This window comes from Arctopsyche grandis, chromosome 2 (genome assembly GCF_051622035.1).
Source record: "Arctopsyche grandis isolate Sample6627 chromosome 2, ASM5162203v2, whole genome shotgun sequence".
NCBI classification, from domain to species: domain Eukaryota; kingdom Metazoa; phylum Arthropoda; class Insecta; order Trichoptera; family Hydropsychidae; genus Arctopsyche; species Arctopsyche grandis.
Genome location: NC_135356.1, coordinates 11,198,689 through 11,217,438, shown reverse-complemented (window position 1 = coordinate 11,217,438; position 18,750 = coordinate 11,198,689). Strand labels below are relative to the sequence as shown.

General features: G+C 33.2%; 1 protein-coding gene across 1 annotated transcript in view; it reads left to right on the top strand.

Annotated features, from left to right (window-relative positions):
• The window catches only part of trio (trio Rho guanine nucleotide exchange factor), a 246,535-nt gene that overhangs the window by 61,540 nt on the left and 166,245 nt on the right, over positions 1-18,750 (top strand). The window contains exons 12-13 of the mRNA XM_077445260.1: positions 7,275-7,466; positions 7,783-7,979. Coding sequence (XP_077301386.1) covers positions 7,275-7,466; positions 7,783-7,979 — 389 coding nt within the window. The remainder of the gene's footprint in view (positions 1-7,274; positions 7,467-7,782; positions 7,980-18,750) is intronic.

Sequence of the window (18,750 nt, the reverse complement as noted above, 5' to 3'; positions counted from 1 at the left end):
CATTGAAAAAACGTAGCACCCCCATGCCGTAATACGAAAAACATCCGCAAATCATTTGGCCGCCGGTTTTCAACTATTCTAGTAACACACTGATAACTGAAATGTTCGTTCGACTTTCTCCTCATCCAATTTATTCTATTGGAGTCGCCAAGATTAAACTTGCTCTCGTCAGTAAAGATTACATTCTCCCAATCATCTTAAGTCCAAATGTTGTGGAATTTTTCGCAGTAAAACCATCTTTTTCCATATAACTGCCGTTAAAAAGGGTTTAGGGTCACTAAAATGACCAGACAATAGTCCCGACTTACAACTTATCGAATATTTACAATATATAAAGACAAGGGAATAAAAACAACACCCTGGGGCAAATTATGAGTTAAAAAAACTGTTGAAAATGTATGGTTTGAAGAAATTTCGGAGGACATACTAAAAAAAGTCGTATTGTTCCCGCCGGCAGGTACCATCCCATCATAGAAGCAAGACGATTGTCTAGTAATTATTATATTACTATTTATTGTTGTCATATGTCCATTGCCTATGTATTTTAATTCATAGAAAAATATATACTGTAATATTATTTTAGTTACATAGAGACATTTGAAATACATATAAGAAAAATGCCCTATTTTGAAATGTTTTTTTAAAATTCGTATCTCGCCTTAATTTAAAAATATAAATATTCTTTTTTAATCGTAAAACATGTTAAATAGTTGAAATCAAACAATAAAACAAAAAAAACTTGTGTATAGCTTCATGTAATTAAATAAAATCGAAAACATCGAACAATTGAAAGTGATGCGATTTCTCTGCATCTTATTGTATGTATTCGGTTTTTTTTGTGCATTAAAATAATTTATATAATAGATGTTTATCTTATAAATGCTGCTATAAATTAAGAGGCATGAACTGTACTCAAAGCTTTCCATTATTTGAATATTTCATTTAGCATTCATAATTGTCAAGTTAATAAATGTAGGCAACTAAATTGTTGGTCAGTAGTAGTGCTTCCAATCCCGGAAGGTTTCTTCAGCACCGGGATTGCGGTGCTGGGAATTTCCGATCCCGGTGCTAGCACCGGGATTTCAAATGTATAAGAAAAAAAAGTTCAATTGCATGTTTTCATATTTCAAAAACGTTCAATTGCATTTTGCAAATTCTCTCGATGTTTCACGCAAATAATTTTATATATCTTAATATTATATACAAAACTAACAGGAGTTTTGTATTTAAAAATACTCCCATATTGGCGTACTAATTTTGAGAGTTTGGCTACATTCTTTAAATTTTCGGTTCGCATCCATAAATTTCTAAGATTAAATAAAGCACATCCGAAAATGTAATTAAATAAAGTAAAAAACATCGCTTTGATTCATTGATTCGTTTTTTACAAATAGTTTGTACCGTCTAGTAATTATTCATCGAAAAAATCCACCTAATATAAAAAAAACTCCAATTACATTTACTTTATGTAAAAAATTCGGGTGTGACCAACCTACGACTTTATCTATGAAAAACATCCCGCTTCGGGTTTATTATATTTAGTGATATTTTTTTATTTTCATCACATTGATACAACAATTATACTTGAATTTTTACGCGAAGAGCTTCTTTCTCCCAAGCCACCGTTTGCCTTCTATTTTCCCTTCTATGATTGTTTGTAGAAGGCGATATTTGGGGCCGCGAATAAGGTGGCCAAAGTATTCCATCTTACGGCGCTTCACCGTGTCAAGAAGCTCTCTCTTTTTATGAAGAAGCTGGAGGACTCTTTCGTTTCTTACATGCTCCTTCCACGAGATCTTTAGCACCTTTCGGTAACACCGCATTTCGAAGGACTCTATCCTGTTCATGGATGCCACTAACAGTGTCCACGTTTCGCATCCGTACAGCAACATCGACCAAACATAGGTGTGCAGGACTCTTAAACGCAATTTCATAGACAACCTTCGACAACATAAAACATTTTTCATGCTGCCGAAGGCATTTATTGCTATTTCGATCCTTCTTCTTATCTCCATTTCGGAACTGACGTCCGTATTGATCATTGCTCCTAGGTATTTGTATTGTTCGACCTGTTCAATCATTTGTCCGCGCACACTCAGGTTTAATGGATCCGTCTTTTCTTTACATATGACCATTGATTTTGTCTTTTTGATATTAATAGACAGACACCATTTTTGACATGATTGATAAATTACGATCAATAACGATTGCAGGTCTTCGGCACTCTCAGTCAATATTGCCGTATCATCAGCGAAACGGATATATGTAATTTATAATTCTATTCTACTATCGACTGTCTGGTTGAACACCATTTCCGAATACAGATTGAAGAGCATGAGCAACAATACACATCCCTGCCGTACCCCTCGACGAATTTCTACTTTTTCGGTTTCCAAGTTCAACCTTCACGACAGCAGATTGGTTCCAGTATAGGTTCTTCAAAAGGGCGATATCCTTTGCATCTATCCCAGTTTGGTTTAGTGCAACGATTAATTTGTCATGTTCCACTCTATCAAATGCTTTTTCAAAGTTGATGAAACAGACTTATATCCTCTTTTTGAAATCCCTACACTTTTGTAGGAGTACGTTCATGCAGAACAACGCTTCCCTTGTTCCCAATCCTCCTCTGAATCCAAATTGCAAATCGCTTATCATACTTTCGCACTTACGCCTTATTCTCTCTTGGATGATTTTGAGAAGTATTTTAAGGGTGTGGCTCATTAAACTTATCAATCTACAGTCATTGCAGCCGGTTGGCTTATTTTTTTTTTTGGTAATGGAATAAACGTTGACTGCAACCATTCTTGAGGGATTTTACCAGTTTCATATATTTGATTGAAAATTTTCGTCAGTATTCGAATGCCTTCTTCGTCCAATAATTTTAATAATTCTACAGGAATAGAATCCTTTCCTGGAGCTTTTTTATTTTTGGCCTTTTTGATTGCATTTTCATCCTCAGATTGTAATATACTCAGACTTGATGTTTGAAATCCTTCCCTTATTTCTGGTTCTGTACGTTGTGTTTGAAAATTTTCTTCTGTATATTCCTTCGAAATATTGCATTTTTCAGCCGTATTGCTTGCAAATTTTCCATCTTTGTTTTTCAAATAGATTGATTTGTTCTTGTTTTTATTAATGACACCACTAACACTCTTTATTTTTTTGTGCATGTTGAAATGATCATGTATTTTTTTCATTGTCTCTATTTCATGGCATTTTTCTTCCAAGTCCTTCTCTTTCGCTTCTTTTATCTTTTTGCGAATCAAGCGGTGGATATCTTTATATCAAGCGTTGTCTGTATTTTTAAATGTTCTTCGGAGGTCCATTAAGTCTAGAATTTCTTTCGTCATCCATTCATGTTTTTTTGTTAAATTGGTATCTTTGACCAATATTTCCTTACTAGGTTCATCGATGGCCTTTTTAATTTTATACCAATTGTCATCTACTGTGTCTTCTGTCATTGTATTGTAATCTACGTTTTTCATTCTGTTGTTAATATTACGAGCAAGGTTTTTTGACGTCTCTGGCATATTAAGTAGTTCAAGATTTAAGCGCTTATTGGATTCCTTTTTTTTATGTATATTTTTTAGGCGCAACTTTATTTTTGCTCCCAATAAGCAATGATCTGAATTAGCATCCGCTCCAGGGTACGTTTTCACCGCATGTATAGCGTTGCGAAACCTTTTATTTATATAATCAATTTGGTTACGAATTTTCCTGTCATTGTATCCGTCTTGTGGTGACTTCCACGTATATAATCTCCGTTTAGGAAGATCGAACCATGTATTGGTTACGATAAGATTGTTTTCTTGGCAAAATGCGATTAAACGGTCTCCTCTTTCATTCCTTTCACCCAAGCCAAATTTCCCAGTGACATCTGTTTGGATGTTTCCTACCTTCGCATTGAAGTCACCCAATATACATAAAATTTCTTGTTTTTTAATATGAGTTGTTGCCTCTTTCAAATTTTCATAGAATTTTTCAATTTGTTCTTCGTTAGCGTCGGCTGTAGGCGCATATACTTGTATTATATTTAGGTTTATTGGATGTGCTTCTATCTGTAATAGCATCACTCTTTCAGATATTGGAATAAAATTTGATACTGATTCAGAAATTTTTTTTTCCATTATGACCGCTACTCTATTTTTGTGTTGTGTCTTCTGATCCAGAATGGAAAATTGAATAGTTGCCTTGTGTGAACTTGCCGCTTCCGAGCCATCTTGATTCGCACACGCCCAATATTTGTAATTTTAGTCTTGACATTTCTTTCAAAACATTTTGTAACTTCCCTGCTTCGTTCAATGTTCTTACATTCCACGTTCCCATTTTCTCAACCACTTCGAGCTGGGAGATTCTTCGCACCCTTGCCCCATTTAAGGAGCGCCCAGAACTCGGGGCCGTTTTTACTTTTCTCTCCATGGTAATTTTTCTAGGGAAAATTAGTGCAGTGGTTTCCCTCTTGTCTTCTGCACCGCAGTAAATGTTGTGACATATTATACTGGCAGAGCTGCTGCCCACTACCAGGGATTTATTATGGAGTTTCCTTCTCTGTCAAAGGTGATACAGTACCTTTGAAAACCGGGTTGTGCTTTTGTTAAGCGGCGGCACTTACTCGCCGCTGACCTGAGACCGTATTAGTGTTGTGTGACATTTTATAGAGTGAAACTTACCACGGATTCACTCATCACCACTCTTATCTCAGCGCTCCTTGTCCAGGACCACCATGTCGCCATGGCAGTTGACTACAAGAGTCGTTCCCCTATCTGCAACTTGGGGACCTGAGCGGTTGAATGGAGCTCTGCTCTGAGCTTAGTAATTACTCTGTGTGGACGGATGTGTGTTTCCATTTATGATATATTTACATATATTGACAGTTTATTCACAATCATAATAGTTATGAAATTAGTACCAAACATTAACGTTAACGTTGAGTACTCGTATCCAATATCAAATATTAAATTATCAACATTAAATATTAAATAAATTCAACACTCAATATTAAATAATCAATTATGAAATAATTCAACATTAAATATTATACCATTCAACTCTCAATATTAAATTATTAAATGTGAATTAATTCAACGTTAAATATTATCAATACTATCGTTAATAAATCAATCGACGTTAATAATAAATTATTATTAAAAGAAATGTGATCGAAATTATGTGGGTAATTATGTAAATATGAAAATATTATCATTTAAATTCCATTTTAAAAAAAAATTTGAAATCAAGCATAGGTAATGATTCTGAATATGTACTAACTTGCGAGGCGCTAGAAGAGCTAAATACTCATTCCAGCACCTCCTATTTTGCTCCAATTTAACACAAATTCTACATACACACGTCCGCACCGAGCTCGCTTAACCCGCGACTGTGAAGAGCACACATGTTAAAGGGTTCGAAGAAAATAGTGGAAGAAAAAATTGAACAAGAGTATACTGCCACTTCTGGTTGACGGATGCTTACCAACTTTTTTATACATAACTTGGTAAAATTTCAATTCAATAAATTAAAGGATTTCTTAGAAAATCATAAAAAACCTTGATTCTCTAAATTAAAAGTACTACTTTCGTTTTAGGAAAAAATATTGGGGTATAATATTAATAATTTCTATTACAAGTAAGAAATTTCAGTCCGATTTGATGAATGGTTTGGGAGATAATTTAATTAAAAAAATTAAAAAAAAAGAGGACACTTATAAGAGGAGGTAATATTTCCGGTCAACCTAAAAATTTGAAAAAAAATAACGTTGTGTCGATAAAAATTTCAGTAACCAATACTAAGTTTCAGTTCAATAGGACGAACTGTGTTCAAAAAATCCCCAAAATACACTGACACACACACATTTTTTCTAGATCACGAAAACGTGATCTAGAAAAAATCAGTGGTCTATTCTGAGTTCGAATCAGTTAAAATATGCTTCAAATATCATTGCTTTCATACCATTTCGTGGAAACGGCAAGCCGGCGTCGAAACGGGTGGCAAACAAATGGACTATGGCTGTCATTGCTTATCCCACCATTGTTCATTATATAATGTTGTTTTATGTTTTTTTCCATATTATTTTTGTAAAAATAATATTTTTAAAAAAATTTATGCCAGCACCGTAATCCCGGTATTCAGACTAGTTTCAACACCGGGATTCACGGTACCATGAAACACCGGGACCCCGGGATTGGAAGCCTTAGTCAGTAGCTTTTGAATTGAATGTTTTGTAACAATACACGAAATCAGTTTTTTCAGTTATTGGATTCGTCAAAATATCTATTCCATAAAGTTAGAAAAAGTGTTTTTCTTATAATATTATGTAATAGCATGTTTTTGTTTAGAAACTTTTTAAATAAAACTGAAATTTAAAATAATTTTCATATGAAAAAACAAATGAGAATGTTTTAATTATTTTTTCTAGTAAAAAAACCGTTATTTAAAGTACATTCAATTTATAAATCGAATTAGTTACTACATCTTCTTACTAAACATCTTGAAAATGGCACACACTGAAAGTTTTCTTTTCTCTAAATGCATAATACTTACATATACAATATATATGTATATAAATCTATGCGAGGATTTGATTAAAATATATTGGTAGATTTTTAATAATAATGTTTGCGATTAATAACGATATCCAACCTTACAAAGACTTATGTGGGTAAAATAATACTGGATAAGCAGCTGTACGTTTATTATGCTTTCACATAACTGCATAGCATTAAGCCTTTAGAAGTCTTCGAAATTCATAACTACCCATTGTTTGTATCTGAAAGGGGTATAAACTTGAATTCCGTAAACGTGTCATACACACCACCTGGCAACCCTCTATGGGTCACACTTCAAAAATTTGCTTATTATATTCATTATGATTATGATAGTCAAAGAAATCTTATATTTATTTTACTTATAATCGTTTTCATTCGCTTTTAATGATTAAATACTATATTTTTAATCTATTTACTTTCGGTTCATACAAAAACAAAGAATTTAGTCATGTTGTATCTACATACTTAGTTTTATTTAGGGGAGTTTAAGTAGATGGTATAAGGGGAAATAATAAAGTCTGGGCTAAGAAAAATGAATTGAAAAAAAAAAACAAAAATAAATCGCACTGTCTCTTCCATTGTCTGCTACTGACATTGAATTCATTGAATGGGTAAACTCATTCAAGTATACGATCGGATTTGTGAAGGTATCTTTTTTCGTTTTGTGCACTTGTGCATTAAGCTTCAGATGCACAGCTTGCACGTTTGAAATGTAATTGTCATTTGCAGAACACTTACACGAATGCAGAGAAACTTCTAGCGGCCGCTGAAGAATTAGCACAAACTGGAGAATGTGAAGCCGAAGGGGTGTATGCGGCTGCGAGAGAACTTCAGCGGCACGTCGTAGCTTTCGCAGCTCGGGTACATCAGCGACGAAGAAGGCTGCATCTTGCCGTGCTCTTCTACACTAGAGAAAAAGAGGTATTCATCAGTTTCTAACCCATGCATCTAAAGCTAAAATTCGTAACCTTGGAATGGAAAATGTAACGTTTAGAATTTTATTATGATTCAGACAGATAGATAATTTTGAATTTATAGTTAAATTTTTTAAAAAGTTAAATTTACAGAATAATGTAGTTTAAGCGTTCATGCAACATATTATTTCGATTTTAAATCTAAAAAAAAGTAAATATTGAATAATTGTCTTTCTTTTTTGTTTATTTATATTCTTAGTACTTGCTTGAATCTTTTAAAATGCTAAAAATGTGTATTTATGATTGATAATTTTTCGTTTCAGTTAAGTGCCTGGGCTGACTCCCTCAGAAATGAACTTGGAGGGGATCTCACCTCGGAGTTGGGCGACGATGGTTGCATTGGCGAAGGTCTGGAAGGTGCTGAACGTCTCCTGGAGCAGTGTGCTCAGCTGCGAGACTCCAGTCTGGACGCTTGCGCTACCACAATCGCTCACGGAGAAGCACTGCTACAAGACTTAAGGTAATTGTTCTACTAACTCTGCCAATTAGTTGGTGGTCCAAAATGAAATTCATCACATTTGTGATGTGAGAAAATATCATTCTATTTTGATAGCAATGAAACAATGTAATCGTATTGTAGAAAGATTTGGGTCAGTAATGGTTGGCGCTTTGTGTTTAAATAATATGTATGTATAATGCGTTCATTGTTGTTTGTTTTTATTGAAATATCGTATTATATTATATGAAGGGTCAATTCCCGTTTCCCGTTCTTAAGCGTATGGGAGTGAAAGAAAGAAGGTATAGTAATACATAACAGTACATATACATACATATCATGTGTGAGTCGAATCATACTACATTGATTGAGTTCACATTTTCAATCAATCGTGTAGTCTTCCCTTGACCGGTGTTTTAAATGGAAAAACTGTGGAATAAGAATGTTTTCATACCAAGCATTTAGTAGCTAGACCTTTAAAATTCGAGTGTTTAGAACGGTAGAGTCTTGATGTACAATTTTTATTAGTAGAAATGCATCATCATTAGGATGACTGATTTAAAAAGCTATTCTAATAATGGAGTCTTCCTCTGCTATTTTTCAACGGATGGAATTGGAAAAATAATTGATGTATGATTTGAAATAAATAATCTTTGCTTGATACAATTTGAATAAACCATAAAACCATTTCATGAAAATTTAATTTAATTTACATATGTATACGGCCCTTGATCGACAATTTTTTGAAATTGAATCCTAATGTCTTCTAGTGTAGTACAGGTCTATCAGCTACAGAAGGCGCGTGCACAGTACTCATACAAATGCATTTTTCATATACAGGCTGTTATTTATATATTTTATTTCAACCGATCGTGTAATGTTTTTAAGATCTATGATATAATTTGGGTGGCATATTTATTTAATATTTGAATACGTACCACGAATAAAATGATAAATAGCATTTTTTTAAATTATAAGTAAAACAAATGTACGTATGCAAAAGTTAATACGAATTAAAAAATGAGAAAAAAATATAGGATATAAATTATATTAAACAGGAAATAAGTGATTTTAAAAGTGTTCGAATTTTGATAATAATGCAGTCCTTTTCATTATTATGTATAGACATTCTTCTTTGTCGGCTAGTATTAAGTCCCGACCGTTACAAAGATAATAAAATAAATTCGCAAAGAAAGCGCTACACTTTGTTGTTTATTTGCTCACTTCAAATTTGTTTACTGTTGGTTGCCTAGACCAACAAAATAATTTTTCATTATTTTGCATAGAATTGTTTGTCGGATTCAGAATTTTGTAGCTAAGTCAGAACTTGTCATAAATAATAATAAAATAAACTTACAAAAAAAATATTGCGGCGATCTTTGGATAATGACGCAGTACATTTACACCCAGAAAGTCTACCCGAACCGGAAGTGTTTCTAATCTAAATAAATACATTGTTCATTTTATAATCTTATTTTTGAATTTCAATTTCAAACTTTTCTATTATAAGACTTTACTTTTATTACTCTACTACTATACGTACTTCTTTAATTTTCTTTAATTCGTTACTTCTTTGCGCGTTTTGGATAGTCTTCTGTTTCTATACAATGTCGTATCATAATTCTTCTACGCCACTTAATTCTCCATCACTTCAACGACCTTTAAGTCAAACATGACATTTTTTGAAGCTACTTTACCCTTAATAATGCCCCACAGTAATTCTATAGGGTTTAGTTCTGGGTGGTAGGGTGGTAGGCGTAGTACGTTATGTCCGTAAGCTTCCAAGATTTTATCAAGTACAAACTCTTGATGATTTTGTTTATTGTTTTTTATTATTTCATATAAAATGGGCTTTGTGCATTTTTCTGGATAAGGTATATTAAATTTTCTTAACCAAGCTAACATGTCAGCTTTTCTGAAATTAGATGTGGGCATAGGTTCTGACATGACATTATGGTACGACGCATTATCAATAACAATTACAGATTGGGGTTGTAAATTTGGAACAAGCTTTTCTTTAATCCATTTTTGGTAATTAATCGCGTTCATATTATTATGATAATCTCCGGTTTTAATTTTAGATGGATATATGTATAAGTAACGCATTTGGAATAAATCCTTTTTCAGAACAGGCGTGAACTATTATTAGCATATTACCCTTATAAATCGGTACTCTGCAACCTTTGCTAGTTTCATCGGACCATGATTTTGGCATCGTATGTGAGCTATTTATAAAGGATTCATCCGTGTAAACTATAGGGCGGCCTTGCAATCTATACTCTTCTAAATTTGGAAAGATATATGGATCTCTTCAGTCGAATTACACTTTTTTCAATAAGTATTTGTTTATTATTTTTCATCTTTCTCCATTTGAAACCTAGCCTACGAACGATAACTCTTAACGAAGAAATTGCACCTTTATATTTTAAACTGTCTTTCAAAACTTCTAATAACTTTTGTAGGGTCGGAAATGTCTTATGAACTAGGTGAAAATCGTAGATAGTTCGCCTGATGACCTCTTGATCAAAACTATCCACTGTAGTTATTTTTGATAACCTTACACGATTTTTGCCCGGTGTCTTTAAAACAACTCGCACAGTCGATGAAGATGTGGATGCTGCTGGATCTGATGACTCTGAATATATAGTTTGTGTCGTTGATGGCTCCGATATTGAAGGTATTGCGATATTCCGATATTGCGATGTTGGCGGTTTATTAGCCACCACAAATTGATTTCGTACTTCACAAACAATTCGCTGAACACTTCTTTTAGAAACACCAGTCGCTTCCGCAGTTGAAGCATATAAATTTTTCATAAAAATATTTCTTTCGTCACTTTCACTATTCACTATACAATGCATGTAATAGTTGAAAACATTATACACAATTTCGCGAGATTGTCCTGTTAGTGTTTTCCCAGATCCAATTTTATTAAAAAGCATTTTATTATCATATATCCACTAATTCTAATGAACTAACTCCAATTAACCAATTAGCAAACAATATAAGAACGCGTTACGTCAGTTTGTAGGGGTTGATCGGTGACTGACCAGTGAAACTGGAAAAAATCACCCTGTAGTGCACACTTGATCACTAGTCACCGGAGCCTGAGGGGGCTGTGTATTGTTCAAAGGTTGTAAATGCATTGTTAAAGGTTTGCCGAACAATGGATAGCACTGTGACTATCCTACCTCTATTGATCACTGAGCAAAAATCACCGAGCAATACAAAAAATAATTGTTGTTTCTGTCATGCTCGGAAAGTGGGTGCGTATGAAAGGGACCAACTGATTGTCCTAGAAAACAGATACAAAAAATCTTATTCATATCTTCACGGACACAATATACGTGTTTGTATTGGTACGTGCCAGCTTTCGCTGCACGAGCTATACGTATGGTGAATAGATGTCACCTGATGATCAATTCGAGATGAAATGTAAAAAAATGACGGTTTGTAACGTTGAAATCGAAAAAACCCCGATTTTTCGTGAATGTATCAACTGCATGAATCGAGTGACAGTTGTACTATGTATACAATATATAACTGTAGGAAATTGTATTTAAATTCTGATACGTCATTCGATATACATAGGTACGTTCGCACATATGTAGATGAGATCAATAATAGCGATATAGTTATGGTGACCATATTTTTTTGTAGAAAATAAAGAACATCATTAGAATTGTTTCACTTAAACTAAAAATCTTTATAACATTTACTATAAAATATTAGCATACCTGCATACGGGATTTTGAACAATCATATTTATTACGATTTATTGAAATTAAAATTACCTTAATTTTTAAAGGTTTTTTATTCATACTATATTTTTCACAAGTATGAACATTAAAAATACATAGAATTGTATACAGTTCATTTCAAATTTGCATTTGGTATTAATGCATACTTTGAATGAGCCTATTTTTAATTGGTTTTTTTCACTGGTCCAGATATTTTTCACTAATGAAAATATTCGTTCAATGGGGGCATTAGGTCCAACGGAACATAAGAAAACATATGAAAGGAACGTATAGAAGTATCTATGCGCCATGGCAGGAATTCCCCCACGACGACACATATAACCGTACATAGAATACAATAGAGACATCTATGGACAATAGACAATTATTTTTTTTTGGTAAACAGCAAATTTGAGAGAAATATATTATGCAGGTAGCATATATTTATAAGATTCCACAAATTCGAGATGATAATAACTTGAATTTGCGAGAAACTCAGAGGGAGGATACCGATTTATTGAATCCGTCACAACAATTAAGCTAGAAAAATCGGAAAATTCCAACAGGAGATGGTCGATCTGTGTTTTTATTACCGCAACATCTCGCCAGCAGCGTATTTGGCCGAGACGTGAACCCACGACCACTTACTATGCAATGTGATCTACCAGTGCACTACGATGTAGCTACATACATACATACATATGAGGCGCTGTATTTGAAAGTGGCGGAAGTCCAATTTTCAGTTCCAAAACACTTTCAGTTTGACTTCTCAAATTTTTATCACTACTTATAATTCGATATGTCCAGAATCTCGGAAAATAAGAACACCACCAGAATCTTGGAATCACCAGAATATCGGAAAAGAAGAAACACAACCGGTGTTTTTAAATTAATGTCTTACGAGATGACTTGCGCCACTTACAAATATAATGGCTCATATGTTGAAAGAGCTTATCACGTTCGATAGTCATTTGTGAGATAACTTTAACTTAAAATAAAGGACGATAAGGCAATTTTAGAAAATAATTAAAATGTCAAGAACAGAGCGGTGAAATGAAGGTCTGTCCTCTTAAATAAAGGAAGCATGCATGGTCACCGTAGATATGTAGAGTATAATTTAAATTGAAGGCATAATTACATTACTGAGGGAATCACACAATTTGATTTACTGGACTGATTCGATTATGACGCTAGTCGAATACTACCCCAATTTGCATAGTACCTACTCAAATTCCAGACTTGCATAACGATATTATCATAAATTTATTGGATCGGTCTGGAAAATTGGATGGTGTGATTTCCGCATACATTTAAAAACTATACCGAATCCTGTTTTGTATTACTTTTTAATGTGGATACGATCCATAGACTGCCATAAAAAATGGTAAGTTCCATTACTTAACCCTTTCAATGCTGAACAAATTCCATGGACCTGAAGAACACCGATGTGCATTGTACATTGTACATGTATAAAATAAATAAGAATACTACCTGCTAAGCCTTTCCAAGTAGCATTGCACTGAGTATGAGTCGTATAATCGGTGCAATTGATTTTTCTACGTTTATAAAGACTCGTTTTCACCGGAATTTATAATTAAGAAAAGGCGGCCAGGATGCTTTTGCCCAAAGAAAAGGGTTCACTATTGTCCATTTCTATCGCTAACCTTTTTGTTTGCTCTCTAGCTTTGTAGGACAATAGTAATTGACAATAGTTTACCCTTTTTCTTGGGAAATGGAAACTCCTCCACCAAAGACTATTTATAACCATAGCATAATTACCCGATGGAAATCCCTAACTAAGGAGTATTTTAGATTGTGGCTTGGTCTCTTGTTGCACATGGGAACGATCAGATTGAACTGAATAGGTGATTATTAGAAGAAGCATGTCACGCGATCGATTTTTACTAATTTTAAGAGAATTAAATTTTAACAACAATGAAGAAGATGGAACTAGTTTTGGAAAAATACATTCACTAATAGACTTCTTTTGTTTATTTTAAATTGTTGCAAGATATATTAGAGCATCTAAACCAGAGAAATGTTATATTAATAGAAGTGGCTTTAAGCGTCATATTGTTGTCAAGTGACGATTGTCCACAGACAATCCTAAATAATTTTAGCATCAGTCGTATTTGATGCTTGGTGCTCGACGTATGTCCGATAAAAACTTCTCTGTTTGTTTATACTACTCGCAAGATAGGCAAGCATAGGTAAAAATTGCACAATGCATTCAAAAACAAACAATTAACAACATGGGATACATTTTTATAAGTAAATTGATCCGATTGTATTCCTTGCGTTGTAGAGTATTTATAGAGACGTACCGCGTAATATTGACAACAATTATTTATTCGCAAGGGCCCTTCTATTATTATTTAATTTCTCTGGTCTAAACACACCTTTACAATACTCGAAATCCTCGGTGGTAGTTACCTAGGGTAGTGATCTAGAGTTTGTTTGGATTAGCTACAATTTTTATATCTGCTTTCTATTGGATTTCTAAATAATTCTAGTTGGAAATGTTGACGAAATTTTCAGCGTGGCGGGATTTCAACAGAAAATACGTCAGCACTCAATATAAGTTAATACACTTCTTTTGTTTAACAAAACTAAGAATTTCATATCTTCGGATGATTTTAAGCGGCGTTAAAAAAAATTTACACATTAATTTCGACCGTGCTATTTCAAAACCGGACACAAAAAGAGGATCGGATGTACATATTTCGGTTTGTCGAGATGAGTGAAGCTTTTTCCTACACCAACCCCCTCACCGTTGTGTTGTCGAACATCGTCCGATACAATTGCTTTCGCGATTAATTGTTCCGTCACGCGATGCTGCTTCACATCGCGTGCAGCACGCCACTTCATTTTGCCGCTGAAGAAGCTGCATCATTGTGCGTGCACATGTGTATATGCATTTAATGCATACATATGTATGTATATTATATTTGAGTGTGTTAGTGACACCTGCGTCTCGTCTATTGTGTGACACACATCCGGTCGCGAAACTTACGTATGAGAACGCTCTGGTCTTGAACGGGGTTACCCGCGAACTTTGCTTCCGTTACAGATTCTCTTACTCAATTATGATATTATATTATTATCGTATCATATATATGTACGTACGCGTGTGTATTGTTCGGGCCATTGTCTCGAATGTGAAAAAAAATTGAACGCGTTTTGATTTCGTTTCGGTGTGTAAATTTCGCCGAAATTCCCGTTTTACGGTCTCGACGCTATTGTGAGCCCGCTAATTTTTGGGTAACTGGAGCTGCAGTGAAAAGTTTGTCTAAACTCGACTGCGACTCTTTTCGAATGTCTTTTTTCTTTTTCATTATTGGCGTATGTATGTACGTATATTTGTGTCATAGGTCAGAGAAAACTGGTGAACGAGGGAAACATTTTAATATTTGTATGTATGGAGATATGTATGCATGTACTATGTAGATTTGGGGTGGGTAACCTTTAACCTCGTCTCACGTGTAGTTAATTTGAGTTGGTTATTTACCGTCGGTATAATGACAGAAATTTTCAAGTCAAAAATTATTGTTTTGAGAAAATCGATTTTTTGACCTAAATAATTATTATGTTTTGACTTAATTCAGAGAAAAAATTAATTCTAACGTCAGTTAAATAAATATTGAATTTCAGGAAGATGCATAGAAACAATTTAAAACGTCAAAATAAAATAATGAAATCTTGCTTTAAAAAATATTACTACTATTAAAAATAGTTCTCGAATTCGAACCAAAACCTTATCAACTCTTAAGTTAATACATAAAGAATATAAATATAAATTTTCAGTTTGATATGTTCAGTGGTGTGGATACGTTCAATCTTGTGGTCACAACCTTTTTTGACTTTCCTACATAAGTGGAAAAAATATCACTTCCGGTTTATTCAATTTTATGATTTTTTTTTATTTTCATCATATATATATATATATATATATATATATATATATATATATATATATATATATATATATATATATAAAAAATATTTACGACGTATTGATAAGCCTTTCAGTAACCGATACCAAAGTTCAGTTCGATAGGACTGGTGTCAAAAGAACGGTGTTCAAATTATCTCCAAAATACACACACACATTATTTGTGTGGTAGTTAGCGAATTGTGGCATAAAAAAACGTTGTCAAGTGCAACTTTGAAACCAATTGTTATGGTTTTAATAAATTTATGCGAAATAGTCTATCCTTTATCGAATTGTTTGCAAAAGGAATTATCGTTGGCTGCTGACGAAGGCTCTTATTAAATAAGACCTCTACTTTACATATGCAGTTATCACAATATAAAAAAAATCCTTGTTGTCAAAACACCTGTGTGAAATTGATATACCGTATGTTAAAAAACAGAATATTGACCTTTTTAATTATAGATTATAGTTACAGTGACCATACGTCCCGTTTTGAACGGGACCGTCCCGTTTTTAGGTAGCGTGTCCCGTTGTCCCTAAGCACAGCTTCGGGACGTCGAAATGTCCCGTTTTCAAAAAGAGAGTATATTTATTGAATTATTATATATTCATACATATATCGTATAATTGTTGAATACATTTTATGCCTGCCCGGAACTAATGCAGCCGTAAAAAGAGTCTTTTCACAGATGAACAAGTTGTGGACGACCGAAAATACGCAATTGCAAGTCGCAGTTCTTAAAGCGATGTTGTTAATTAAAATCAATTTTAAGAAATCCTGCCAAGAATTGCATTCTTATTTAAAAGCAAACCCAGTAATACTTAAGAAAATTTGTTCATCAGAAAAATATAAAACAACATATTTTTTTGAAATTTATATTATTCAATCCTGTTCTTTTCTTTTCTTCATCAACATTCCTGTTCTTTTTATTAATAAATAAAAACTATGAAAAAATACGCGTTTTCTTGAATACACATACTATTACGTAAAAATTGGTAAACATATGTAATTTACATGAATACATAGATTTTTGTTGTACTGCAACGATATGCATTTATCGAATGGTAAATTCTATCAATCGAAAACTATAATTAATTAAAATAAATTATAATTGATAAATTGAAAACTATAATTGATTTTAATTTTTCGATTCTGAAAACTATAAATATTCAAATACGTACGTTGAAAACCGGTCTCCGTGACGAGCCGGAATGTGAAATTACCGAAAACGCAAATATCGGAAGGCAAAGATCGAAAATCGAAAGATCTTAAGTCGAAAGATCAAAAAAAAGGGTGCATGGTAAACGGTACATACTCACTTAATTTTCGCGAGCAGGATACAACAGGAACAAGAGGAACAGGCTTTTCCTCCCGTGTTAATGTGTGTTTTCGGTAATTTCACATTCCGGCCCGTGAGGTAGACCCGTTGAAACATACATACATACATACACTAACTTTTCGCCGCAATTAGACTGGACATTTACACATGTATGTATGTATAATATATTTATAAACAGTATCTGGCCGAGTGAAACTACATACATATGATTATTTATCAGTTCCTAATAGGTCGGTCGTATTGTGCGAAGTGAACACGTTGCGAACGTATTATTAGCATGCATACATACATACATAGTCCGTTTGCAATTGCACGTTTCCCTACGCAGATGAATAATAGTAATTTAAAAAAAGAACTCGGTCTCCATTACGCGCATAATTTATGATGAGTTGTGATCCCTCACTATTTATTTTTTTTGAAATGTGAACGCTGCTAATCAGTACTTTGTGATTTAATATCAGAAATACGTACATATATACATATCTTACGGTTTATTTACTTTCGATGCAAGTATTCTACGCATGTATCGGCCAACGGTTACGCGGTTTTTCTGCCGTACGCGGTCTTAAATACATTGTAGCTTGGTGGTTCCGTTTCATGCAGCGCATCGGTGAAAAAAATCATTCATGTCGTATAATAATATGTATTTACCGACACTGAGCATACACTGGTGTAATGCCGTGTTATAATAATATTAGAATGTCATCTTCAAGATTATTACTATGTTTATAATATGTATGTACATACATATAAATGCATGCAATGTTTCGTATCATTTTCCATTCCATCATTGTGATTTTTGAACGACACACGCTTTTTATCACAGCATCCGTCAAAAATGCATTTTTGCACAAATATGATTTCGCAAAGGGAATGGCGTCATCATCAATGCAGGGGATATTCATCTTTTGATATGTGTATGTATAAAAAATACTCCCTTCGTTTCGTACTGTCAAATTTTATTTTGAGCGGATTGTTGCAATACGCCTACATACTCGTATGATTAGATTTAATTCCTCTATGGAAATTAGATATTATCTCCTTGAAAGTATTTTACAAGCTAGTTGATAAATGTGATAAATAGGGTGACCATATTTCTCAGGGCTCAAAACGGCAAAATATTGTCCCCACCCCTATATAAGAAAGGGTGTTTATAATTTATAATTTTCTCCTCAAATAACTTGGGTACAGGGAAAATAGAAACAAAACAAAAAAAATACTATAACATTTAATGTCTATGCGCCGTGGGATGATTTTTTTTCTGAAACGTGTAAAATTAACAAATAAAATAACGACAAATTTTCCAAAAAGATATTTTTGGTTTTTGTTAATTGCAAAAATTATGTGCATCTGAAAATTTCTTTCATTTTCATTTCTTCTTTTGTTATGTTATATATTTTTTAGCAGAATGTACATTTCTATAAAATAACAAAATGAAACAAGGTAAAGAATGTTATATAATATAATATGGTATTTTACAGTTATTTAAAAATAAATATGATGTAAATAATGAAAGAAAGCGATTTAAATGTTACATTAAAATGAATATATTTTATACAATTTCGAAAGAGACTTGGTAAGGCTTAATGTATGCATGGTTTGGGTGTTAGAATCAAGACAAAACCCTGTATATATATATTTTGATATCAATATTTCCTCTTGGAAAATAGTGCCACGAGCATTTAGCGCCATCTACTGAAAATTAATTTAATAATTTTTTTTTTTTCTATTGCTGTTTTATATTGTTTATATTTAGGTAGGTAATTAGTTTTTACTTATAA